Source organism: Anguilla rostrata, chromosome 9 (assembly GCF_018555375.3).
Source record: "Anguilla rostrata isolate EN2019 chromosome 9, ASM1855537v3, whole genome shotgun sequence".
NCBI lineage: Eukaryota > Metazoa > Chordata > Actinopteri > Anguilliformes > Anguillidae > Anguilla > Anguilla rostrata.
The window spans coordinates 54,381,085-54,409,021 of NC_057941.1; the positions used below are offsets into that span (position 1 = coordinate 54,381,085).

General features: G+C 46.3%; 1 protein-coding gene across 15 annotated transcripts in view; it reads left to right on the forward strand.

The window, feature by feature from the left end:
* LOC135264290 (protocadherin alpha-C2-like) overlaps nt 1-27,937 on the forward strand; it is a 91,751-nt gene that overhangs the window by 14,525 nt on the left and 49,289 nt on the right. For 3 of the 15 annotated variants that reach the window (XM_064353089.1, XM_064353103.1, XM_064353104.1), the window contains exon 1: nt 11,314-14,527. The exons of 5 other annotated variants lie outside the window; for them this stretch is intronic. In XM_064353089.1, the coding sequence (XP_064209159.1) occupies nt 12,149-14,527 (2,379 nt within the window). In that variant the 5' untranslated portion in view covers nt 11,314-12,148. 7 more of the 15 variants (XM_064353096.1, XM_064353102.1, XM_064353090.1 and 4 more) reach the window with 6 other exon arrangements.

The following is a 27,937-nucleotide window of genomic DNA, read 5'->3' on the forward strand; positions in this document are numbered from 1 at the left end:
TCAACATGAATTTCTGACATCTCCTGCTTTCCCATTTCTGACGTTTGTGCACATACAGAATCTCTTATGTTTCCATGCGTATTCTCTTTTTTGTTGTTTTATTAGAATGATTTTAAAAACACAGATATCATTGAACTTCAGGAGAGGTAAGCGTTCATTTCTAGTTTTGATAATCAGTGCCTGTTTTCCGACTCTGTTCAGCGCTTACTCATCCATGGGACGACGTGTCTATTCTCAGATGGACTCTTTGAATGGCGGTAGTGGCCGAGGCTAGAAATAACAGTTTCATATTAACATTCACTTTAGTTTTATTTTAATGTCTCTGTTTCCCAATAGATTGCGTGTTTTGCTTGGAAAGCTTCAGAAAAGGGATTGGTCTAGTGAAAGTACACATTGGATTGATTGCGCACTCTACATACCTCTGCAATCGCTTGTGCTGTTAAATTGTTATATTGTATATTGTTAAGCACGTGTTTGCTAGTTGTGGTCAGTTTCAGTGATGCATGTGTGAATTTAATCGAACACCTTCTATCGCTGCATCGCAATTTAAGCCTTTACTTCCATTCGTTTCTTTCCCCTTTCCGGTTTCAGCGGTTGGGTGTAAACTTTAATGACTTATTGAACATTACCGTCACTTTAACATTTCTGCTATTTTAACGCCTACATAAATTCATAATTACACCCGTTAACTGAATAATGTTGTTTTGTGGTTAATAAAGATATAAAAAATGATGGACCTTGGATTTTAAACGTAAGGTGTCAGTGTTGGACAAGGAAATGGATTTACGGTGGAAACCCTGCCCACCTCGCGAGACTGCTTCCATCCCCGTGAAAGGAGAAATTCTCGTGCTGTGGTCTGTGAACGAGACATGTCACCCGAGAATGTCTGCAAAAATACCTTTCCAATGGAAAACGGGAAATTTTCAATACTTTAAGCCATGTTATGCTGAATTGCAACGATACGTGGTTTAATTTGAGACAGTGTGTTTTATATAATTCGCAATGAAACTCAGTGGTGAAAGACATCAGCGGGATCTCTGGCAGATCATTCTGCTTTTCTGTTTTGTTTTGTGTTTCGGAGCGCGCGCCTCTGCGCAGCTGAAATATTCTGTGCCAGAGGAGGTGAAAGAGGGATCCGTTGTGGGAACAATCGCGAAAGATTTGGGACTTGACGTGAGTACACTAGAAATGCGGCGATTTCGGATTGTGTCTGGTGCAACTGAGCCGCTTTTCCAGGTACATTCAAACAATGGCATCTTGTTTGTTGGTAAAAGAATAGATAGAGAAGAAATCTGTGGCGAAAATGCTGCTTGTTTGATTAATCTAAAAATCGTTGTTGAAAATCCACTCGAGGTTCACTACGTTGCGGTAGAAATCTTAGACGTAAATGACCACTCTCCCAGTTTTTCAGCAAAAGAGAAACGTATGGAAATCGCCGAGTCCACCCTGCCGGGCGCGCGCTTCCAGCTGCAAGCGGCACGTGATCCAGATAATATAGATAATTCTGTGCGCTTCTATAAACTGAATCAGAATGAACATTTTGAGCTCGAGATAAGAGACAGGGGGCAAGACAAGAAAATGCCATATTTAATATTACAGAAATCTCTGGACAGAGAGCACAGAAGTGAACACAGATTAGTACTGACGGCTGTAGATGGGGGAAACCCGCCAAGATCTGGAATCTTAAACGTCACTATCACAGTTTTGGACAATAATGATAATCGACCGGTCTTTAGCCAAGAAGTGTATTCTACTACATTACAAGAAAATGTCCTCGTCGGTACTGTTGTCATACAAGTAAACGCGACAGATCTGGACGAGGGTACGAATGGAGATATTGAATATACTTTTGGAAGCAACTTGAACCTTAAGGCGTATGACGCGTTTCATTTGGATCACGTGACTGGTGAAATTCGAGTTAAAGGCCCGGTGGATTTTGAAGACACGGAGGTTTACCAGCTGGACGTCCAGGCATCTGATAAAGGCCAGCCACCGATGACTGTGGACTGCAGTGTTATTATAAACATAAGAGACGTGAACGATAATAGCCCTGAGATCGAGGTGACCTCACTCTCTAACCTGGTTTCTGAAGACTCAAATCCAGGAACTGTTATCGCCCTCATTAGTGTCACAGATATAGACTCTGGTGTTAATGGTAAAGTTATATGTAGCCTGTCTGAAACCCTACATTTCGACTTGAAACCATCTTTTCAGGACAACTTATACTCCTTGGTTACCAAGGGCAACATAGACAGGGAACAGACGTCTCATTATGACATCACAATTACCGCCACAGACTGTGGTCAGCCTCCTCTGTCCGTGTTTAAAACGGTTGGCGTGGAGATATCTGACGTAAATGACAACAGTCCAATTTTTTCACAGAATCCATATGAGTTATATCTCGTGGAAAATAACATTATTGGGGCCTCGATACTCTCTTTGAGTGCATCGGATATTGACTTGGATGACAATGCTCGGATCTCCTACCACATTCACAGAGGCAAGGGGACTCCAACTGACATGTCTCCTTTTCTCAATGTCAACACTGATAATGGTGTAGTTTATGCACTAAAAAGTTTTGATTTTGAGACAGTGAAAACGTTTCAGTTCCATGTGGTCGCTAAAGACTCTGGAACACCGTCGCTAAGCAGCAACGTCACAGTGAAGGTCTTCATTCTGGATCAGAACGACAACGCTCCAGTGATCTTATCCCCGGTCAGCGCTAACGGTTCGGCTGAAGGTGTGGAGGAGATTCCCCGCAATGTGATCGCAGGTCACTCGGTGGCTAAAGTGCGGGCCTATGACGCTGATATAGGCTACAATGCCTGGCTATCGTTCTCACTGCAGCACGCTACAGACGCCAGTCTGTTTGGTTTGGAGCGCTATACAGGGCAGATCAGGACGCTTCGCTCATTCACAGAAACAGACGAGGCGGAGCATAAACTGGTCATAGTGGTAAAAGACAATGGGAACGTTTCACTGTCAGCTACAGCGACTGTGATCATTCAGACCGTGGAGCCCAAAGAGGCGTTTGCAGCTTCTGACACTGAAAGCGCGGTGCAAACCGAGGAAGAGAACAATGTGACTTTTTATCTGATCATCACACTGAGCTCCGTTTCCGCGCTTTTCCTGCTCAGTATTATCGGTTTGATCGTGATGCAGTGCTCCAAACCTCCTGACTATTCCCCCAAATATTCCCGGGACCCCAATTACGCAGACACGAGCGGGAACGGAACACTGTGCCACAGCATCCAGTACCGGTCCGGGGACAAACGCTACATGCTCGTTGGGCCCAGAATGAGTATCGGTTCTGCTATCGTTCCGGGCAGTAATGCGAACACCCTAATGGTGCCAGATCACAGGAGCAGAACTTCCGGAGAGGTACGTTTTGAGTTTGTTGCTTTTTGGTATCTCAATGGCCTCAGCATTGCATGGATTTTAATGTTATGACATCTCTGACTTTGGAAAGCAGATGTTGATCTTTCAACTTCCTGTTGTGTGTACATGCTGGGAACTGTGTTTTCCCATCTCAGCTGAGTTTTTCTGTTGTATTTTTATCTGAATGATTTTTACAACAGCGATTTTCTTCATGACCATCAGCACAGATATATTCCAGCTATCTGGCTGCTGTCCGTGGTCCTGAACTAGGGTATGATCATCCAGCTATTAGTCAGATTACTGAATTTCTGAATCATTGAAAAGTGTAAAATTATTAGCAGATATCTTCTGGTGAATCAGTGTGCACTTTATTTTAAGAAGCCTCTGCCTTCATGATCAGTTTCTTAAGTAGTGTAATGGTGATTATTTGCTAGACACTTCTAGTAGTTTGCTGCTGTCATCACATTCCTTCGATTTTTATAGTTTTCTTTATTAAAAGCTGCAGGAGACATTTAACCTATTAGAGTTGGGCTGTGTCATTTTCAGATTTTCATGCCAATTTCTGGCCTCAATTACATTTGTGCCACCTGAAATTTTTGCCCCTTTCCTCGTAAGGGCATGAATGGAAGCTGAGTAATGTTCTTGTGTCCTATATGAAATGTTTTACTGTGACCGAATCTACAACAGAATAAGTGTTGGTGTACAGAGCCAGTTAGCTCAGTTAGCCAGGGTAATTGGTGGAAAGAAATACCTGCACACACACACACCCTCCAGGACTGGAGCTGCCCACCCCAGCTTTAGCCGATACCCCTATCTGGAGCGACTAAAATAACTTGCTCTACAGGGTCCCTCTTCAATTTCTACTGTGTAGATATATGTATTCATTTGGAGTTGTTTTCTCTTTTGAGCATATTTGACAAATTGTATGTTATTAAATTAATGAAGTAGTTTTTGAGTCGGCTGTATCACTAAAAAAATACTGAGCGAATTCTGCCGTTGTGGCACGTTTAGCACTATTTAAAAAAGCCTTCATATTATGTCTGTCAGTTTTAATCGACGAGGCCTAAACTAATTTCTTTTTAAAATTGTTTCAAAAGTTAAATCTGATAAGAAGGCGCAGGGTGTCACTGTTTTCAAACTGTACAGTATATTTCTGTCTCCGCCCCTTTCGAATCCGCCATTGTGTAGAAACTCGCGCAGGTCCAGCATCAACAGGGAGCTAAAGCAGACGCCTCGCGCACGGTGATTTATTGTGCGACTGGTTTGTCCTCTTCCTCAAACTCGGAATGTACAAATGCGACGTGCTTGTTAAATGGATATAATTTACCGCGCGGGATTTACCAGCCTGCGTAATCAGTGTTGTGGATCTATGTGTGTTCATTCACAATGAAATTGAGCGATGTAAAGAGCGGGCGGAACGCTCTGTTGTTTTTCGTGTTGCTTTGCATTTGGAACAGAGCGACCGCGCAAATTAGATACTCTATACCCGAGGAATTACAGCCCGGGGCTGTTGTAGGCAATATCGCTAAGGATTTGGGATATGAGGTGGAGAAGCTGACGGAGCGCGGTTTACGCATCGTGTCTGGATCCAAACAACAGCTATTTACAGTGAATGAAAGGAATGGCGAATTACTGGTGAAGGAAAACGTTGACAGGGAAGCGCTTTGCGGTCGAAGCTCGGAATGTTTTGTCAGTATAAAAACGGTGTTGGACCATCCCTTGGAGGTCCAGCACGTGGAGGTGGATATAACGGATATAAATGACCATTCTCCCAGTTTTTCAGCAAAAGAAAGGCGATTGGAAATAGCGGAGTCAGCGACGGCAGGAACTCGATTTCCTTTGGAAAGCGCGCACGATCCTGACGTAGGTACTAATTCATTACGTTCATACCGTTTGAGTCAGAACAAATATTTTGACCTAGAAGTACAAGATGATAGCGACGACAGCAAAGTCCCCGTGTTGATATTACAGAGAACCTTAGACAGAGAAATAAATGCCGAGCACATCTTAATCTTGTCAGCTTTTGACGGAGGCAATCCAGCTCGAACTGGCACGCTCAACATTTCTGTTTCAGTGCTTGACATTAATGATAACGCACCTGCCTTTGACCAGCAAACCTATAAGGTCACACTGCTGGAGAACGTGCCGGTAGGGATATTTGTGGTGAAAGTTCATGCCACTGACCCGGATTCCGGGCCAAACGGGGAAATTGAGTACTCATTCGGTAACACTTTCCGCAGCAAAATACTGGAACTGTTTGACCTGGATGCCCGAACTGGAGAGATACGCGTTAAGGGGAGGATAGATTACGAGGAAAATAAGGTGCACAAGATTGATGTCCAGGCCACTGATAAAGGCCCAGTCCCCATGTCCGTTCATTGTAGCGTCATAGTGAAGATAGAGGATGTCAACGACAACACACCGGATATTGAAGTGATGTCTTTATCCGACGTGATATCGGAGGGCGCTCGCGCCGGTACCACTGTAGCTCTGATAAGCGTCAGCGATGGAGACGCTGGTGAAAATGCCCAAATAGTGTGTCAGTTAAGCGAAGGGGTGCCTTTTGAGTTAAAACCCTCTTTTAGGAAGAACTTCTACTCTGTCATTAGCACCGGGCCGCTGGACAGAGAGACCACACCTGTGTACATTATGACGATAACTGCGCGTGACCTGGGCACGCCCCCTCTGTCCTCCACTACAGAAATTGCAGTACGGTTATCCGATGTAAATGATAACAGCCCACGCTTTTCTGAGAATAATTACATGCTGTATTTACACGAGAACAATGTTCCAGGAACTTCTATATTCTCTGTGAGCGCCACTGATGCAGATGAACAGGAAAACGCAATTGTGTCTTATGCACTGTGGAAGAACCTGCCGGATGATCGTATAAATCCTTTTTTAAATATAAATCCAGAAAATGGCATCGTTTACGCGCTAAAAAGTTTTGATTTTGAGACTCTGAAAACCTTTCAGTTTCAAGTGGTCGCTAAAGACTCCGGAACACCGTCTCTAAGCAGCAACGTCACAGTGAAGGTCTTCATTCTGGATCAGAACGACAACGCTCCAGTGATCTTGTCCCCGGTCAGTGCTAACGGTTCGGCTGAAGGTGTGGAGGAGATTCCCCGCAATGTGATCGCAGGTCACTCGGTGGCTAAAGTGCGGGCCTATGACGCTGATATAGGATACAACGCCTGGCTATCGTTCTCACTGCAGCACGCTACAGACGCCAGTCTGTTTGGTTTGGAGCGCTATACAGGGCAGATCAGGACGCTTCGCTCATTCACAGAAACAGACGAGGCGGAGCATAAACTGGTCATCGTGGTAAAAGACAATGGGAACGTTTCACTGTCAGCTACAGCGACTGTGATCATTAAGGCCGTGGAGCCCAAAGAGGCGTTTGCAGCTTCTGACACTAAAAGCGCGGTGCAAACCGAGGAAGAGAACAATGTGACTTTTTATCTGATCATCACACTGAGCTCCGTTTCCGCGCTTTTCCTGCTCAGTATTATCGGTTTGATCGTGATGCAGTGCTCCAAACCTCCTGACTATTCCCCCAAATATTCCCGGGACCCCAATTACGCAGACACGAGCGGGAACGGAACATTGTGCCACAGCATTCAGTACCGGTCCGGAGACAAACGCTACATGCTCGTTGGGCCCAGAATGAGTATCGGTTCTGCTATCGTTCCGGGCAGTAATGCGAACACTTTGGTCCTTGCAGACAGCCGAAGGTCAGCTTCAGAGGTGAGTGTGTTGTGTTTAAATCTCGTTTCAGTAAGTTGTACAAAATATTAGTCAATCTTCCATGGCCGATTACATTATTGTACATTATTTTTTCTTCGTTCAGGGATGCCTTTATTTTCCACAAAAATCTTGTTCAAATGTTCAGTATGCACTTTTTAGTGTGAAAGTTTCATTACTGAAATTACTGAAGGAACGACCTATTGTGTGGCATGACCACGTTCATTATATATAACTATTTTATACGTAACCATCAACGTAGTACAGTAGACATCCACCAGAAAGTAAATATTTAGCTTGAATGATGGTAAGCCTTCTTGCACTGAATGTAAACATGTTTTTGGCACACGTGTATATTTTAATAAAATTTGAAAGCTGTTATTTTCTTGCGGTCATCCAGGTTCTGATATTATACACAAATAACTCGCCAGCCAGGGAAATGACTGGCTATCTGTTTGAGTTTGGTAAATGTACACTCTTAGTTCCAATATGTTCCTTGTCATTAGACTTCGGATCTGTTGATTGAATTCGGTTTTGAAACTGCACATGAATAGATGAGTTTCTTATTAACCTGATTAAATTGTACAGGGTTGTTTTCCTTTATGTGATATTGATAATTTTATTCGGTTTGGCTGTACGGTGTTGTTCCTGTTGCTCTGTGTTTTTTGTACCTCATAGTGCTGTTTTAATAATTCACTGCCGTTTATTAAATAATCGACATGTAGCTGTTTCTTTAACAATGGAAATAAACGCATTTAACCTCATCGTCCAACGGTCCGTAGACCTGATCATATCTTGAGACAACACCTTGCATTTGCAGAGGTTTTATTGCTCATGATATTTTATCTTAGATAAAAATACGCTATTTATGTTTGTGAAATGATTAATAAAGCGAATCGAGGCCGTAAGGAAAGAGTCGCCTGGTGTCGCTGCTCCACAGTGAGTTGGGCGCGTGATGGTCTACAGACACAGAAACCCGCCCACCTTTCATGCGCGCACACTGACGGGCAAGACAGTGCAGCTCGTGCTGGAAAATTGAGGGAGCCGTCACTGCTGCTGGTCTCGGCACTCGCGTAATCGCAGAAAATGGCTTATGAACGATTGCCACTTTCACACCGCTGATTGTCCAAAAATACGACTCTGGATTGGAACAGGAGTTACAGGATCTTTCACCATGGAAGACAGAGGCAAAGGTTTTGGATACCGCGCGTTGGTTTTACATTGTACTCTTTTATTGTGTTTCTGTAAACCCGCTTCTGCGCAGATACGGTACTCAGTTCCGGAGGAATCAAAACAGGGCACCTTTGTGGGAAACGTTGCTAAGGACTTGGGTCTCGATGTAAGTAAACTGACCGAGCGACGGTTTCGCATTGTGTCCGGCTCTAAAGAGCACCTTTTACAGATAAACACAGACAATGGCGTGTTGTTTGTGGACAAACGTATCGACAGAGAAGAACTGTGCGACAGAAACACTGCCTGTGTGATTCATCTAAAAATGGTGGTGGACGATCCGCTAGAAATTCACTACGTGGATGTAGAAATCGTGGACATAAATGACCATTCCCCAGGTTTCACAGAAAAGGAGAAACATTTAGATATAGCCGAGTCTGCGCTGCAAGGAGCGCGCTTCGCTCTGGAGTCTGCGCGTGACCCAGACGTGGGAGCCAACACTCTCCGAATATACAGGCTTAGCCAGAACGACAACTTTGATTTGGAGGTGAAAAATCGTGGCGAAGACAAAATCCCTTTCTTGATTTTGAAAAAGCCGCTAGATAGAGAGAAGGATCCAGTGCTTAGTTTTATGCTAACTGCTTATGACGGCGGGAAGCCGGCGAGATCCGGTTCTATTAACATCACCGTTAACGTGATTGACATCAACGACAATGCACCAGTCTTCGACCGGCAAGTGTACTCGGTTGCGCTCGAGGAGAATGCCCCTTTCGGTACTTCTGTAGTCAGAGTACACGCGACAGATCTGGACGTGGGGGCGAACAGAGAAATAGCTTACGCTTTCGACAACAGCATGCGGAACAAAGCCTTTGACCTGTTTGAACTGGATGCCAACACTGGCGAAATCACTGTGAAAGGCTTAATAGACTTTGAGGAAAAGGCTGTTTATGAGATTGATGTACAGGCAACCGATAAAGGTCCAGTACCTCTGACTGGTGACTGTAGCGTTATAATAAACATTAAAGATGTAAACGATAACGCACCTGAGATAGAGGTGACGTCTTTGTCGAGCCATGTCTCAGAGGGCGCGAGTCCTGGTGCTGCCGTTGCTCTCATCAGTGTGTCCGATAAAGACACAGGTGACAACGGGGCGGTCGCGTGCACCCTGCCTGCTGGCCTGCCTTTCGAATTAAAACCGTCATTCCAGAAAAACATGTACTCTATGGTTACCAAACACCAACTGGATAGGGAAACGGTCACTAATTACAAAATCACTATAACTGCTACGGACAAAGGAGACCCCCCACTTTCATCCTATAAAACTCTCGCCGTAGATGTTTCCGATGTTAACGATAACCCTCCAGTTTTTTTGCAGAACCCGTACACTTTTTATTTACCTGAAAATAATGCCCCGGGGGCTTCTGTGTTCTCTGTAAGCGCATCTGATGACGACCAAAGCGAAAACGCCCTAATTTCCTATCACATTTATAAAGGTGAAGGTACTGACATCTCAGTGCTTTCCTATTTGAACATTAACTCTGATAATGGCATCGTTTACGCACTGAAAAGTTTTGATTTCGAGACTCTGAAAAGCTTTAAGTTCCATGTGGTCGCTAAAGACTCCGGAACACCGTCGCTAAGCAGCAACGTCACAGTGAAGGTCTTCATTCTGGATCAGAACGACAACGCTCCAGTGATCTTGTCTCCGGTCAGCGCTAACGGTTCGGCTGAAGGTGTGGAGGAGATTCCCCGCAATGTGATCGCAGGTCACTCGGTGGCTAAAGTGCGGGCCTATGACGCTGATATAGGATACAACGCCTGGCTATCGTTCTCACTGCAGCACGCTACAGACGCCAGTCTGTTTGGTTTGGAGCGCTATACAGGGCAGATCAGGACGCTTCGCTCATTCACAGAAACAGACGAGGCGGAGCATAAACTGGTCATAGTGGTAAAAGACAATGGGAACGTTTCACTGTCAGCTACAGCGACTGTGATCATTAAGGCCGTGGAGCCCAAAGAGGCGTTTGCAGCTTCTGACACTGAAAGCGCGGTGCAATCCGAGGAAGAGAACAATGTGACTTTTTATCTGATCATCACACTGAGCTGCGTTTCCGCGCTTTTACTGCTCAGTATTATCGGTTTGATCGTGATGCAGTGCTCCAAACCTCCTGCCTATTCTCCCAAATATTCCCGGGACCCCAATTACGCAGACACGAGCGGGAACGGCACACTGTGCCACAGCATCCAGTACCGGTCCGGAGACAAACGCTACATGCTCGTTGGGCCCAGAATGAGTATCGGTTCTGCTATCGTTCCGGGCAGTAATGCGAACACTCTAATGGTGCCAGATCACAGGAGGGGGACTTCCGGAGAGGTAAGAAAATGAAACGTGATGTCTGCAGTTGTTCTGTTAGTGCCTTTAATTTGAGCTTTTCGCCTGCTTACGTTTCCCAAATACGAGTATTTTTACCATAACTTGTAAAGTAAATCACACTGGAACAATGTTTCAGTGGATTAACCTACTTTTTTTTTTTTTAACTTTAAGTTGTCACACATTTTTTAGGTTTTCTCAATTTAAAGATTTTAGGATCAGTTTGAATTTCCGCTTTATCCGACGAAGCACTTTTTCACTGCATCTTCAATCAGTATTTTATCCAGCGTGAGCAGATAGCTGGTATTGTAAATGCATGACCTTATTATGACCTGACATGAATTTTACAGTATTGTGTCACGATCATTGCGCGTCAGTCCGGCGACAGTGCAAATGCATTTCGTACTGAATCTGGACAGTCGTTGGAAATGTACAGTTTGGTGTTGCTGTGACATTCTTATGACTTGGTTCTAATGGCCTGGTTAATGTTCTTTACTTTACATTGAATAATTGAAGTATGTTAAAGTAAACCGTTTTCTACATTTTGGAACTAAGCAGAGGAAAAAAACGTCATAGCGTCTGACTATAGATTTCAGTATTTTGCAATTTTGCAATTGAGCTCTTTAGTGTAGCGATTTCTTCACTGCACTACGTTAAATGTAGCACTAATATTTAATATGCATGAATCGCAAGCGTCACATTTGACTGAAATGTTTGTTCAAAGTGTCGCAGCAGTTCTGGTTGCGCGGGAGCTCTGGCGGCTTCACCAGACTGGCGCTGTTCGGTCACGCGCTGCTGATACCTAACATAAACATGGAGCCCGGCCTTAAATCTCTCACACTCAACACGATCAGTGGAAAAGCGACTACTGGTTTATTTTCTGTTTTAGGCCCCAATGTCTTGGGAAGCTGTATTTTTGCTTTTTTGTTTCTCATCGTCCTAAGACGTGGTTATGGATATAATGGGGTTTTAAAGCAAATCCTCTCAGTTCAGTGAAGCAGCTCCATATATGACCCCTCTGTGTGACAGCATACAACATCATGCTGACTGTTGTTATCTCACTCTAGGCAGTACACTGTGACGTTTTACTGTCAATATGGAAATAACAGTGTTCTTGTTGCATTTGGTGAAGAGCCAGGCAGATGGACATTGAATCGGTCCGCATGAAATACGTTTCGAAATTAAATGCAATTAGTAAACAAAATGCGATCTATAGTCTGCAATAATGCGATGTGATTCGAAACGCGTGGTGTCGCTGCATAACTATGAAAACGCCTCTTAAATCTCACTGCGCATGAAGCCCAGCCCCCTTCGTAACCCATTACTGTTTACCGAAGCGAGACGTCGGTGCTGTTTCCTGTGTGATCTGAAAATTTGGATTTCATCGTTTCTCTTGTGGTGCCTTTTGTGCCATTCCCCAGTTCGTGCCTGGATATGATCCGCGCTGTACTTGTGGTTCTGTGAAACGTGGAAGGGCTTTCTGTGATGGAGCGAAGAGGATGCGGGTGGAGACGGCAGGACCGGTGGCTTTGTGTCCGTATCGCGGTGTTATTGTGCGTTTGGCCGGGGTCCGCTGCGCAGGTCAGATACTCTATCCCCGAGGAGCTAAAGGAGGGAGCAGTGGTGGGAAACATCGCCAAAGATTTGGGTATTGATCTGAGCACATTAAAGGAGAGGGGATTCCGTATCGTCTCGGGGTCGAAGGAGCCTCTATTCCAGGTAAATCAGAACGACGGTATCTTATACGTCAGCCGCGTGATAGACAGAGAAGCGATGTGCGAGAGGAATAGCGCGTGCGTGGTAAATGTGAAAGCAGTGTTGGAAAGCCCGCTCGAGGTGCATTATGTCGCGGTGGAAGTGTTAGATGTGAACGATCACGCTCCGCACTTCCCCGAGAAGGAGAGGCGTTTGGAAATAGTCGAGTCTGCGCCGCCAGGAGCGCGCTTCCAGCTCCAAGCTGCGCACGACCCAGATGTCGGCGTTAATTCTGTTCAAGTGTATAAACTCAGTTCAAATGATCACTTCCGTCTGGAAGTGAAAGACCGCGGCAAAGACAGTAAAGTTCCGTTTTTAATTGTTCAGAAAGCCCTGGATAGAGAGACTGACGCGAGGCATAACCTCGTGCTCACTGCCAGCGATGGCGGGAAGCCTCCACTCTCTGGAGAAATTAGCATACTGGTGGATGTACTTGACGTAAACGACAACACGCCGGTTTTCAGCAAAGACGTTTACTCAGTGACCTTGCGTGAAAATGCTCCATTGGGCACTGCTGTGATATGGGTCAACGCAACTGACATGGACGAGGGTTCAAACGGAGAAGTTGTTTATTCATTTGGTGGAAATATTAATAATAAAATCAGGGACATTTTTGAATTGGACATTATTACTGGAGAGATGATTGTAAAAGGTTTGGTAGATTTTGAAGAAAAGAACACCTACGAAATTGACATACAGGCATCAGATAAGGGGTCAACTCCTTGGACTGTAGACTGCAGCGTCATTGTCAGAATTGTGGATTTGAACGATAATGCTCCTGACATCGAGGTGACCTCATTTTCCAGCTCCCTTCCTGAGAATTCGCGGCCAGGAACCGTGATCGCGCTCATTAGCGTGACTGATGCCGACTCCGGAGAGAACGGGCAGGTGACCTGCTCCCTGCCGGAAGGCCTGCCTTTCAAACTGGTCCCGTCTTTGCAGGATAACATGTTCTCTTTGGTGACCAAGTCAAATTTAGACAGAGAGAGTTTGGCTCGTTATGACGTCACAGTAACTGCCAGGGATGGGGGCCGTCCGCCCTTGTCCTCTGTTAAAACTGTAAGTGTGGAGGTGTCTGACGTCAATGACAACAGCCCAGAGTTTCCCACAGGTCCCTTCGCATTCTATCTGCCAGAGAACAACGTCCCAGGCGCCTCCGTGTTCACTGTGAACGCCTGCGACCGGGACCAAGGTGAAAACGCCGTCGTTTCCTATGAACTCTGGAAAGATGGTAGTGTGCAGAACAATATGGCAAATTATCTAAATATTAATCCAGAAAATGGCATCATTTACGCGCTAAAAAGTTTTGATTTTGAGACTCTGAAAACGTTTCAGTTCAACGTGGTCGCTAAAGACTCCGGAACACCGTCTCTAAGCAGCAACGTCACAGTGAAGGTCTTCATTCTGGATCAGAACGACAACGCTCCAGTGATCTTGTCTCCGGTCAGTGCTAACGGTTCGGCTGAAGGCGTGGAGGAGATTCCTCGCAATGTGAACGCAGGTCACTCGGTGGCTAAAGTGCGGGCCTACGACGCTGATATAGGATACAACGCCTGGCTATCGTTCTCACTGCAGCACGCTACAGACGCCAGGCTGTTTGGTTTGGAGCGCTATACAGGGCAGATCAGGACGCTTCGCTCATTCACAGAAACAGACGAGGCGGAGCATAAACTGGTCATCGTGGTAAAAGACAATGGGAACGTTTCACTGTCAGCTACAGCGACTGTGACCATTAAGGCCGTGGAGCCCAAAGAGGCGTTTGCAGCTTCTGACACTGAAAGCGCGGTGCAAACCGAGGAAGAGAACAATGTGACTTTTTATCTGATCATCACACTGAGCTCCGTTTCTGCACTTTTTCTGCTCAGTATTATTGGTTTGATCGCGATGCAGTGTTCCAAACCTCCTGACTATTCCCCCAAATATTCCCGGGACCCCAATTACGCAGACACGAGCGGGAACGGCACACTGTGCCACAGCATCCAGTACCGGTCCGGAGACAAACGCTACATGCTCGTTGGGCCCAGAATGAGTATCGGTTCTGCTATCGTTCCGGGCAGTAATGCCAACACTCTAGTGGTGCCAGATCACAGGAGGGGAACTTCCGGAGAGGTAAGAATATCATTACCAGGAGAGATTACAAGAATATAATAACTACTCAGTGAGGCATTCAGTCAATAATCCATCCTTCTTATAGCTCATCAAACAAAGTTTAAAAACAAGCTTTGATGCAGCGCTCAACAAACATATTCCAGTGTGAAAATGGAACTGCAGATAACACAAAGCTTCGGTGAAAGTACTTGGAATGTTCAGTAAATATGAACTGCATTATCCAGAATGCACTGCTTATCTTACTTTACTTAAGCATAATAACATAAAGTGTGTGTGTGATGGTGTGTGTGATGGTGTGTGTGAGCGTGTGTGAGCGTGTGTGAGCGTGTGTGTGTGTGATGGTGTGTGATGGTGTGTGTGAGCGTGTGTGAGCGTGTGTGAGCGTGTGTGAGTGTGTGTGTGTGTGTGATGGTGTGTGTGAGCATGTGTGAGTGTGTGTGAGCGTGTGTGAGTGTGTGTGTGTGTGTGTGAGCGTGTGTGAGCGTGTGTGAGTGTGTGTGAGTGTGTGTGAGCGTGTGTGAGCGTGTGTGAGTGTGTGTGAGTGTGATGGTGTGTGTGAGCGTGTGTGTTAGTGTGTGTGAGTGTGAGTGTGAGCGGTGCCGTGTTGGGGAGGGTTAGGAGAGTTTGTGGCGGTGCTTAGTGGGAGAGCTGCATGGTGCTGGGGGAACAGGCTGCGCGGAGGTTGGGCATGGCTCGGTGACACAGAGCTGGAGAGCGGGGGAGGGGGAGGGGGCGCACGCTGACACACTGTGTGCATTATGCATGTGTGTGAGGCCTCCCCCCATGCTGCTGCTGCCTCTCTGAGCTGCGTGCTGAGGCAATTTCACCCCCGTGTGCGAATACTGGGTGTGATCGTGGTCATTTGCTGGTGTACACTACTGCAGCTGATTTCTGTCTGCACACACCATACTATAACATGCCTGTCTAAGAGAGGCTGTTTAACACACACACACACACACACACACAGACACACACTGCCATGCTGTAACATGCCCGTCTAAGACAGGCTGTTTAATGTTCATACACACACACACATACACACACATATCTCTCAATGGACCGAACATGAACACACACACACACACACACACACACACCCTGCCGTGCTGTAATGTGCTCGTCTAAGAGAGGCTGTTTCTGTTCTAGATCAGCATGTCTTACTCATTCAGCTATTCACAGATCTGTGGATATGGGAGAGCAGATTGTGTAATGGGTGAATTTAAAGGACAGATTGTGTAATTTGTCATTCTTACTTTCTCTCTGGAGTGACTCTTATCTACAAAATGGTTAGGGTTTTAGTGTGTGTGTGTGTTCTCTCCATTGAGGTGTGTGTATGTGTGTTCATGTTTGGTTCATTGAGAGGTATGTGTGTGTCTGTGTGTCTGTGTGTATGTTCATGTTTGGTTCATTGAGAGGTATGTGTGTGTCTGTGTGTGTGTTCATGTTTGGTCCATTGAAAGATATGTGTGTGTGTGTGTGTGTGTATATTAGCTCCATTGAGAGAGGTACATCTGGGTGTGTGAGTATTTTTTGCTTCCTAGAATAACACTGAGATGGTGGGGTTTTGCGTTGTCATGGAGATGTACCTGTTTCCAAGGAGGCGGTGGCCGTTGGTAACGGCGCAGACTGAATATGGCTGTGATGGCTTTGTTCTGTTGTTCACTTATAGTGTTTATTTCAGTGTTCAGGACGGTTACTCCTGATTGGAGCTGAACTCTCTCCTACATTTGAAAAAAAATGTCCGACCCCTATCCTACCCAGGTGAAACTGAGTATACGCCCCCTCAGCTCTGTGGCTGTGCTGACCTTTAACCTCTGACCTCCAGTGCTTCACATCACTCATACACATACAGGGTCCATGGAAACATAAGAGTGCTTCATCCAGCGGCCAGAGTCCCTGTGGGAATAAGAGGCTTTCTGTGTGTGTGTGCGGATGTGTGTGTGTGTGTAACAGTGTGTGTATGTGTGTGTGTGTAACAGTGTGTGTATGTGTGTGTGTGAATGAGTGTGTGTGTGTGTGTGTAACAGTGTGTGTGGGGTGCTTCCTCTCACTTGTTCCTCAGCGTGTAATAAATCCCTCTAAATTTCTCACTGCAGATGTGTTTTTCATATGTAATGTGGATTTTGCTTGTGCGGTGAATTAGGCAGGAGAAATAGATGGGGTTGATGTATAGATTGGATTGATGAATTATCTCCATGAACAGGCCAGTGTGGATATGCTCACTTTCCTGTGTAAACTAGAAACCTTTCAAATGACAACTGAATTTAGACAGCATCTAATCTTCTTCAACAAGACATGTCAGTGTTGCCTTGTGTCATGCTATTGTTCTGTGCTGGTGTCTGCTGAACACACAACCGCACGCATACACTCACACAAACGCACGCACGCACACACACGCACACACTCTTTCTCTCTCTGTCTCCCTCTCAGTCTGTCTTTCTCTCTGTTGCTCTCTTGCATCATCCCAATATTCCTGACAGCAGTGTTACTCTGACTACTGACTGGTAAGCAGTGCTAGTATGGAGCTGGTCTGTGTTTTGTGTTAGTTGGGTTAATGGGTTTGTCCGCTTCATTACCAGCTGACTGAGGGGACTCCTTTCAGGACCGAGCTATTGGGCTTTCACTGCCTTAAACTGCACTTTGTCTCTGGGCTTTTATTTGAAGTGCATTCAGAATTTTAATGCCCTTTTTTGCATATGAATCATTATCAGATACTGGCCTAATTCTACCCTTCATGCGTTATGAAGTGTTTTCCTATGTACTTGTAGAATGATTCTACACAATTCAACATGCAGGGTCTCTATTGGTTGTCCCATGTAGTATAGTTCTGTTGGCTGATTGGACCCTGTACCTCACTTCCATGCAACATAGTGGGCTGGAAAACACTGCCAAGGATTGTGAGCCAGATATCACAAGCTTTACCCCCTACACCGCTTTGAAGCATTTTGTAGTGTAACCGTTCATGTCAATTTGAGCCAAATGCTTTTTGGAAATTGAAGCACACAAAAGCTTTTACATTTTTTTTGTTTGCTGGATATGTTTATTTCTAAGGGTCAGGAGGGTTTAAATGTTATCTGGGGTGTGATTATTGTGGATAAATCTCATTTGGGTTTTACTCAGGACATCGTGAATGAATGAATGAATGAATCATTGCATTTATGTAGTGCTTTTCCGAACGCTCAAAGTCGTGCTCCTTAAGGAAAGTTACTGTTCCTGAATTCAGGATTTTACAGAGCACTCCTCCAGATCACTGCTCACAAAATGGCCACTGTGATTATTTGGGTCTGATTTGTCTCCACTTTTGGTTATTTTACGGCTTGTTTATTTGTGATGAATTAAAATGAAACATGGTTTTCATGCAGTAGATTTTATATTTGTTGTTTAGAGCTGGCATTCTCAATACGGTTTCAACTTTATCTTACCATATTTGAAGAAACCATACAGGAAAAGCACATGAATCAAATCCAGAAAATGAACAGCAAATAGAAACGCTAAACAATAACTGAATTTACTCTGGTTTAGTCACTGTTTATGAAATGCATTTCTCAGAAGTGGCAATTCTCCTTTACTGAAAGTTTAAAATGGGTCAATTTGCCTCAAACTGAACCCAAGGGATAATAGTGTTAATTAATTCAATTAAATTTAGAATTTTTATAAATTCCCCTGCACCTTTTCACCCCATCTGAATGATTGGTTTTGTTTATTCTGCTTTTTTTAGTCTGACTATGTGTTTCTGGATTGTCCAAATCTTTCCAGGAACATGATTTGATTGTGATCTGAAAGGGGGCTTGTTGCCTCATAGTGAATGCATTGATGGCCTAGGGGTCCATGTCAGCAACAGCATAATCAACAACACTAATCCGTGCAGCTGAGCAGAACCTTCCTAAAGAGTCCCCTCTGATCCTGATATCAAGGCTGTACAGGTCTAAGGCTTGGCAGAGATGCTCTAACTCTCTACCGTTCTTACGCTGTCAGAATAGTTTCTGAGTGAGATGTGAAGGTTTCAGACGCATGGCTGTTAAACCGGCTTTTTACCGCCTCCCCCTTCAGGACAGGCAAGTGTTTTTCAAAGGAGTACCGGTCTACTGCATGGTGTTTGTATGAGAACTGTACCATTTGTGTGAATGCTTACATTCAGTACAATGCTGTCAAAATGCTCTCTTCCTGTAACCCTCTCTGTGATTGTGAGGGTGGAGCTGACATACTGCACTGTGACAGGCTTTGCTGTTATTAGTGAAGAATATTTAATTGCTTTTAACTGTTTTGTTAATCCACATGCAGGGGTTCAGGGTTGTCTCTCAGCACATTTATTTTGTGTTACTTCTTAGCCTTCGCACATCTCAGCTTGGGAGGGTCCTGTATTTGTTTGGCTGTGTGCCATGGTAACCTCTCAGAAAAAACAGTTGCATTTCAACTGTCTTTTTAAACTGCCACACTTGCTAACCTTAGCTAATTACTCAAGTTTTAAACCTGACTTATCCAGCTAGCTATGCTGATGCTATCACTTTGATATTTTAAATGATTAAATATTGACAAATCACAATGTCAGAGTTGCTGTAATCTATATATTGTTCTGGGGCGATACTTACGTCTACCTCTTAATTTTCTCTTTCAAATGACCTCTAAGCTTAGCCTTAGCTTTATCCTAGCATTATTCATTATTATCCTTTATTTCTTTCTTTCTTTGTTCTTATGTCCCATTTCTTTAATAATTGTCTTCCTCTTTTGTATTTCATCAATATGTTTTTAAATCAATATATGTATTTTGATTTGCCTAAATACTTAAATTGTTTTTGGAGCTCCTTCCTTGAGCAGCTTCATCTTGAGAAGCTCTTTCTCTCTCTCTCTCTCTCTCTCTCTCTCTACACACACATACACATACACACACACACACACAAGCAAACTCTCTCTCTCTCTCTCTCTCTCTCACACGCACACACACACCCACCCACGCACACACACACTCTGCTTCTGTTCCTCAGAGATTAATCACTGAAATGGTGTATTTATAGTGTGTCTCGTGATCACTGTTGAATCCAGTGTGGTTGTGCAGTTCCAGGTCCTGCAGCTTTCACAGATTTCACATATTTACTGAATAAAGGGTGAGTGAAAGGGTTGGGGTTAGGGCTAACTTTCCAGCGGTCCTCTGGAAGGGACGTGTGTACGGGAGTCCTCCACCGGACATCTGAATATCGGGAAAGCAGTGGAATTCTTGGCATCGCCGATCTGTTTATCAAATAAATGGCATTGAATTTTAATATGTCAACAGAGATTTACACAACTTCATGCGTTCAGTCCTGCTGGTTTAAATGCTGTGATATCATATATGCATGTGCAAACATCACTGCTCCTGCATCCAATGTGACTGCTGTCGGTGGAGATCTTGGGAAAGTGCACATAATGAAGGTGGGCTGTGGATTTGATTCATCCCTGGAAGATGATTCAAGCTTTGACTCAACAAAGAGACAATCTAGTGTACCAGTGCCAGCTATTGATCTGTGTTTTAGGGCGTTGGGTACATACATACACAAGCTGTGAGAGGACTGCGAATCACAGGCCTCCCCCAAAAATAGAGCCCACTTCTGCTGTCCTGCCACTGTGGACTGCCCCCCCACACTGCAGGAGGGGCTGCTGCTTCATCCCTGAATAATGCTCTTATGGTCCCAGCATAAGCAGGTTGATTCATCACATCAAACTGTAACCTGCATGGGCAGTAATACTAAGGCCTGAGACTGTAGAGATGTGTGAATATACATGAATGTGTGTGTGTGTGTGTGTGTGTGTGTGTGTGTGTGCGTGTGTGTGCACGTATGTGTGTGTGTGTGCGCGCATGTGTGCGTGTATGTGTGTGTGTGTGCGCGCGCATGTGTGTGTGTGCTCTTGTGTGTGTACATGTGTGTGTGTGTGTGTGTGTGCGTGCGTGTGCACGTATGTGTGTGTGCGTGTTGGAGGGGGAGGTGCAGGAGCTGCAGGAGGCGCAGGACGAGGTGCTGTGAGGGTTTACGGTTGTCATGCTTCCCTCTGTAACGGGAGCTCATCGCCATGGCAACAGAGACAGACTTTTGCCTGTGGAAAATGCGTGTGACTGCCAAGGGTCCGCTCCTGTGTGTGTGTGTGTGTGTGTATGTGTGATCACGTGTGTGTGTGTTTGTGCGTGAGAATGTTTGTATCTGTGTGTGTGTGTGTGTGTGTGTTAAGGGCAGCTGTATTCTGAAGCTGCGTGCTGTGTGTGTGTGTTAAGGGCAGCTGCACTCTGAAGCTGGGTGGTGTGTGTGTTAAGGGCAGCTACACTCTGAAGCTGGGTGGTGTGTGTGTTAAGGGCAGCTACACTCTGAAGCTGGGTGCTGTGTGTGTTGTTGGGTCAGTGCCTTCAGTGCTGTGTGTGTTGTTGGGTCAGTGCCTTTAGTGCTGTGTGTGTTGTTGGGTCAGTGCCTTTAGTGCTGTGTGTTGTTGGGTCAGTGCCTTCAGTGTTGTGTTTGTTGTTGGGTCAGTTCCTTTAGTGCTCGGTGTGTTGTTCGGTCAGTGCCTTTAGTGCTGTGTGTGTTGTTGGGTCAGTGTCTTCAGTGCTGTGTGTGTTGTTGGGTGAATGCCTTTAGTGCTGTGTGTGTTGTTGGATCAGTGTCTTCAGTGCTGTGTGTGTTGTTGGGTGAATGCCTTTAGTGTTGTGTGTGTTGTTGGGTCAGTGCCTTTAGTGTTGTGTGTGTTGTTGGGTCAGTGCATTTAGTGCTGTGTGTGTTGTTGGGTCAGTGCCTTTAGTGCTGTGTTTGTTGTTGGGTCTCTATTGGTTGTTTGTCCCACCTATAGCAGGATAGGGTCACTCGTTGTCCCTCAGACTGGCAAGAGAACACAAACTGTGTTGCTAGTAGCAGTTGCATCAGTCTTTGTTTTCCTCTGATAAGAAGGGTAGCTTATCTGCATCAGGTATGTTAATGAATTGGGGACATTTTCGGCTAATTTTGGGGAATTTCTCGTGAATTCGGTTGAATTTGACATTCTATCAGGAAGTGTGTCTCTGTTTCAGTTTTGTTGTCTTTGCTTTGTTGGCACAATCTTCTTTCTTCCAGCGGCCATTATGTTCTGGCAGCCAGGTGGTGCTCACTGAGTCTGTACCTCTTCAAGGTGCTTCTGTTTTTTGTCAGTGACTGTGGTCAGGTGGTCACAGTGTGCTGTTTTTTGTCAGTGACTGTGGTCAGGTGGTCACAGTGTGCTGTGTTTTTGTCGGTGACTGTGGTCAGGTGGTCACAGTGTGCTGTTTTTTTGTCAGTGACTGTGGTCAGGTGGTCACAGTGTGCTGTGTTTTTGTCTAGTGACTGTGGTCAGGTGGCACAGTGTGTGTTCGTGTCAGTGTATGTGGCAGGTGGTCACAGTGTGTGTTTTTGTTTGCGGTGACTGGGTCAGGTGTCACGTGTGCGTGTTTTTGTTGGTGAATGGTCAGATGTCACAGTTGCTGTGTTTTTGTCGGTGACTGTGGTCAGGTTTCACAGTGTGCTGTGTTTTTGTCAGTGCCTGTGGTCAGGTGGTCACCAGTGTGCTGTGTTTTTGTCAGGACTTTTGGTTCGGTGGTCACAGTGTGCTGTGTTTTTGTCGGTGACTGTGGTCAGGTGGTCACAGTGTGCTGTGTTTTTTGTCAGTGACTGTGGTCAGGTGGTCACAGTGTGCTGTGTTTTTGTCGGTGACTGTGGTCAGGTGGTCACAGTGTGCTGTGTTTTTGTCAGTGACTGTGGTCAGGTGGTCACAGTGTGCTGTGTTTTTGTCAGTGACTGTGGTCAGGTGGTCACAGTGTGCTGTGTTTTTGTCGGTGACTGTGGTCAGGTAGTCACAGTGTGCTGTGTTTTTGTCAGTGACTGTGGTCAGGTAGTTTGCCACAGTGTGTTGTGTTTTTTGGGCCTGATAACGTTTCATTTTAATTGTGATTTTTTTTGAGATTCCCTGTAAGTGATATAATTTTGTTTCAGCAATGTTGAAGTTTGTTTTTATTCTAATTATGTTTGTAGTTTTATTCTGATCTTGAGCAGGTGAGGTGTTCGTGTCTAAGGGTGTATTATGAGGAGAAGTAAGGCTCAGGACCAGCTGAGTTAGGGGATTGTTTGCTTTGCTCAGCTCTGGGTGTCACAGGGCTTTGTATTGATGTGAGTGGCATATATAATTGATCAGTAATGTATATTGACCTAATTCTGCCCTGCATGCAGTTTGCTGTGTTTCTGTTTAGCTTTGAGATATCTGCAGAATTCTGCATGCAGGGTTTCAATCTGAAACTCTCTCTCCCTTCCTCTTTCTCTCCCTCTCTCCCTTTCTCCCTCTCCCTACCCCCTCTCCCTCTTCCCCTCCCTCCCTCAGGACAGTATTATCCTGTAATTAAATGATCTCCAAATAGGGGAATTTTGTTGATATTTGGGGACTGGGAGATGTGCTGTGCAGTGTAGTATGTGAATCCTTAGTTTTGTGAAGGCCGAAACAGGGAAGTATGATCTGAATAATGACACTGTTGACAGCACATCTCTAAATGGTTCAGTGAATGGAAAAGAATGTGTGTGCTTGGGAGAGTGGTGCTTGCATATATGTACAGGGTTGGGGGGGTGGTCATTTCGTCTATTTATTGAAATGTTTTGGATATTTTGTCTTAACTGCAAAGGCTTTGCCAATGAAGACTGGTTAATGGCCTCTCTCTTTCTCCCTCTCTCTCCATCCTTCCACCCTCTTTATCCCGCTCCCCTCCTGTCTTTCTGACTCTCCCTCTCCCAACCCTCTCTTCCTCCTCTCACTCTCAATCTCCATCTCCCCCTTCTCCCTCCCCCTCTCTCTCTGTCTCCCTCTTTTTCTGTCTCTCTCTCCCTCCCTCCTCTCTCTCTCTCTCTTTCTCTCTGTCCCCCTCTCCCTCTTTCTCCCTCTTTCTCCCTCTGTCTCTTCCTCCTTTCTCTCTGTCCTGTGTGTGAGGGCTGCTCTCTTTTTCTCCATCCTCTCTCACTCCTCTCTCCCTCCTCTCCCTCTCTCTGTGAATAATGGAGGAAGCTCGTCCCTCTCAGCTGGTGCTGCTCCATCCTGCCGCTCCTGATCTCCCAGCACTCTGTGCTCAGGCTGAACGCAGCTAATGCACAGTCACTGGGGCAGCACACAGCTCTGGGGGTTTGGGCTGTGTATCCCAGCAGTCACTGGGGCAGCACACAGCTCTGGGGGTTTGGGCTGTGTACCTCAGCAGTCACACAGCTCTGGGGGTTTGGGCTGTGTATCCCAGCAGTCACTGGGGCAGCACACAGCTCTGGGGGTTTGGGCTGTGTATCCCAGCAGTCACACAGCTCTGGGGGTTTGGGCTGTGTATCCCAGCAGTCACTGGGGCAGCACACAGCTCTGGGGGTTTGGGCTGTGTATCCCAGCAGTCACTGGGGCAGCACACAGCTCTGGGGGTTTGGGCTGTGTACCCCAGCAGTCACACAGCTCTGGGGGTTTGGGCTGTGTACCCCAGCAGTCACACAGCTCTGGGGGTTTGGGCTGTGTACCCCAGCAGTCACACAGCTCTGGGGGTTTGGGCTGTGTACCCCAGCAGTCACACAGCTCTGGGGGTTTGGGCTGTGTATCCCAGCAGTCACTGGGGCAGCACACAGCTCTGGGGGTTTGGGCTGTGTACCCCAGCAGTCACTGGGGCAGCACACAGCTCTGGGGGTTTGGGCTGTGTACCCACGCAGTCACACCGGTGGTTGTAGCAGTCACACAGCTCTGGGGTTTGGGCTGTGTACACATAACAGCCTGGGTTTGGCTGTGATAATCACGGAAACAGCTTGGGGATTGGTGTGAAGATATGGCAGCACGTTGGGGTCGGCTGTGTACCTCGCTTTCAGTTTGAAAAACAGTGATATCAGGTGATCGAGTGTCGAATCTGAGGGATTATATCCTTCAGGTGTGTGTCGGAATAAAACGGAGAGAGAGATGTGGGAGAGATATCTTGGTCACTGTGGGTCAGTGTAGTTCTGATTGGTGGAGAGGGTTCTGGTCTGTGGGTCAGTGTGGTTCTGATTGGTGGAGAGGGTGCTGGTCTGTGGGTCAGTGTGGTTCTGATTGATGAAGAAGGTTCTATTCCGTGGTTCTGATTGGTGGAGAGCGTTCTGGTCTGCGGGTCAGTGTGGTTCTGATTGGTGGAGAGGGTGCTGGTCTGCGGGTCAGTGTGGCTCAGATTTCCATTCATCAATAACACAAAGCCCTGATGCTGCAGGGCTATAACTGCCCTACATAGAGGAGTTAAACTGATCTGAGATCTGTGTTTGGGATGAGACTGCCCTACATAGAGGAGTTAAACTGATCTGAGATCTGTGTTTGGGATGAGACTGCCCTACATAGAGGAGTTAAACTGATCTGACATCTGTGTTTGGGATGAGACTGCCCTACATAGAGGAGTTAAACTGATCTGAGATCTGCGTTTGGGATGATACTGCCCTACATAGAGGAGTTTTACTGATCTGAGATCTGTGTTTGAGATGAGACTTCCCTACATAGAGGAGTTAAACTGATCTGAGATCTGTGTTTGAGATGAGACTGCCCTACATAGAGGAGTTAAACTGATCTGAGATCTGTGTTTGAGATGAGACTGCCCTACATAGAGGAGTTAAACTGATCTGAGATCTGTGTTTGCTGATGGCCGTCGGTTGCATGGCCTCATGGGAAATGTGGGCTGAGTTTTCTTTAATTAATCATCACAGAGCGTGTCAGACTAACTTCCACGTTCCATCTGCAGATGTGCATCTGTCCTCTCACACACACACACACACTACACTGCACTACATACCTGCGCACACACACACTACACTGCACTACATACACGCGCGCACGCACGCACACACACACACACACTACACTGCACTACATACGCACACACACACACACACTACACTGGACTACACACACACACACTGTTCGCGCACACACACACACACACACACACTGCACTGCACTACATATGTGCGCACGCACACACACACACACGCACACACACACTGCACTGCACTACATATGTGCGCACGCACACACACACTACACTAGACTACACACACACACACACACACTGTGCATGCACACACACACTACACTAGACTACACACACACACACACACACACACACACTGTGCACGCACACACACACACTACACTGCACTACATACCTGCGCACACACACACTACACTGCACTACATTACATTACAGGCATTTGGCAGACGCTCTTATCCAGAGCGACGTACAACAAAGTGTATAACCATAACCAGGAACAAGAATGACGAAACCCCTAGAGAGAAGTACCGGTCCAAGTACAGGGAACAACCGCATAGTTCAACCTGGACCCTGGTGGTTAAACTGATTAACACTAACAACGAGAACGGCAACAACGCAATCTATGGAAAAATAAAAATAAATAAAGATACAAGTAGTCGTTAAGACTGGCGCATCAACTAAGTCACCTATTAAACAGCTGCCTAGTTACAACCCTAAGTTTAGTCATTTACAGGGGGGGAAGGGATGGGGAGAGGTGCAGCCTGAAGAGGTGGGTCTTCAGTCGTCGTTTGAAATGGGTCACAGTCTCAGCTGTTCTGACCTCCACAGGGAGGTCATTCCACCATCGTGGGGCCAGAACAGAGAGGAGACGTGTTCTGGAAGTGCAGGTGCGAAGAGGGGGAGGTGCTAGGCGTCCTGAGGTAGCAGAACGGAGGGATCTGGCTGGCATGTAGGGTTTGAATATCTTTTGAAGGTATGCTGGGGCTGATCCCTTGACTGCCTGGTATGCTAGAACCAATGTTTTGAATTTGATGCGAGCTATAACAGGCAGCCAGTGGAGGGTAGTGAGCAGGGGAGTTACGTGGGAGTGTCTGGGTAGGTTGAAGACCAGACGAGCCGCAGCATTCTGAATGAGCTGCAGGGGTCTGGTGGCAGATGCCGGTAGTCCAGCCAGAAGAGAGTTGCAGTAGTCCAGGCGGGATAGAACCATTAGCACTACATACGCGCGCGCGCACACACACGCGCACACACTACACTGCACTACACACACACACACACACACTACACTGCACTACACACACACACGCAGTGCATACACACATGCATGCACAAACGCATGCACACACACACACACTGTGCACGGGACCTCTCTGGAGCTTGACTGAACCCCAGTCTTTCTGTCTGATAGAGGCTGTCCCAGTGTGGGGTGTGTCTGATAGAGGCTGTCCCAGTGTGGGGTGTGTCTGATAGAGGCTGTCCCAGTGTGGGGTGTGTTTGATAGAGGCTGTCCCAGTGTGGGGTGTGTTTGATAGAGGCTGTCCCAGTGTGGGGTGTGTCTGATAGAGGCTGTCCCAGTGTGGGGTGTGTCTGATAGAGGCTGTCCCAGTGTGGGGTGTGTTTGATAGAGGCTGTCCCAGTGTGGGGTGTGTTTGATAGAGGCTGTCCCAGTGTGCGGTGTGTCTGATAGAGGCTGTCCCAGTGTGGGGTGTGTTTGATAGAGGCTGTCCCAGTGTGGGGTGTGTCTGATAGAGGCTGTCCCAGTGTGGGGTGTGTCTGATAGAGGCTGTCCCAGTGTGGGGTGTGTCTGATAGAGGCTGTCCCAGTGTGGGGTGTGTTTGATAGAGGCTGTCCCAGTGTGGGGTGTGTCTGATAGAGGCTGTCCCAGTGTGGGGTGTGTCTGATAGAGGCTGTCCCAGTGTGGGGTGTGTTTGATAGAGGCTGTCCCAGTGTGGGGTGTGTCTGATAGAGGCTGTCCCAGTGTGGGGTGTGTCTGATAGAGGCTGTCCCAGTGTGGGGTGTGTTTGATAGAGGCTGTCCCAGTGTGGGGTGTGTCTGATAGAGGCTGTCCCAGTGTGGGGTGTGTTTGATAGAGGCTGTCCCAGTGTGGGGTGTGTCTGATAGAGGCTGTCCCAGTGTGGGGTGTGTCTGATAGAGGCTGTCCCAGTGTGGGGTGTGTCTGATAGAGGCTGTCCCATGTGGGGTGTGTCTGATAGAGGCTGTCCCAGTGTGGGGTGTGTCTGATAGAGGCTGTCCCAGTGTGGGGTGTGTCTGATAGAGGCTGTCCCAGTGTGGGGTGTGTTTGATAGAGGCTGTCCCAGTGTGGGGTGTGTCTGATAGAGGCTGTCCCAGTGTGGGGTGTGTCTGATAGAGGCTGTCCCAGTGTGAGGTGTGTCTGATAGAGGCTGTCCCAGTGTGGGGTGTGTTTGATAGAGGCTGTCCCAGTGTGGGGTGTGTGTGTCATACAGTACAGGTGTGTGTGTGTGTATGAGATGCAGTATTGACATGACATATTTTAAAAGACATATTGCAAAAGCTTTACAACCAATCATTATAATAACAGCAACAGCAATACTGATAGTCATAACAATAAGAACTATATTTAAAATAAAACATGAATATATAATGTAATAATTCCAGTACAATAATACTTTTTGTAA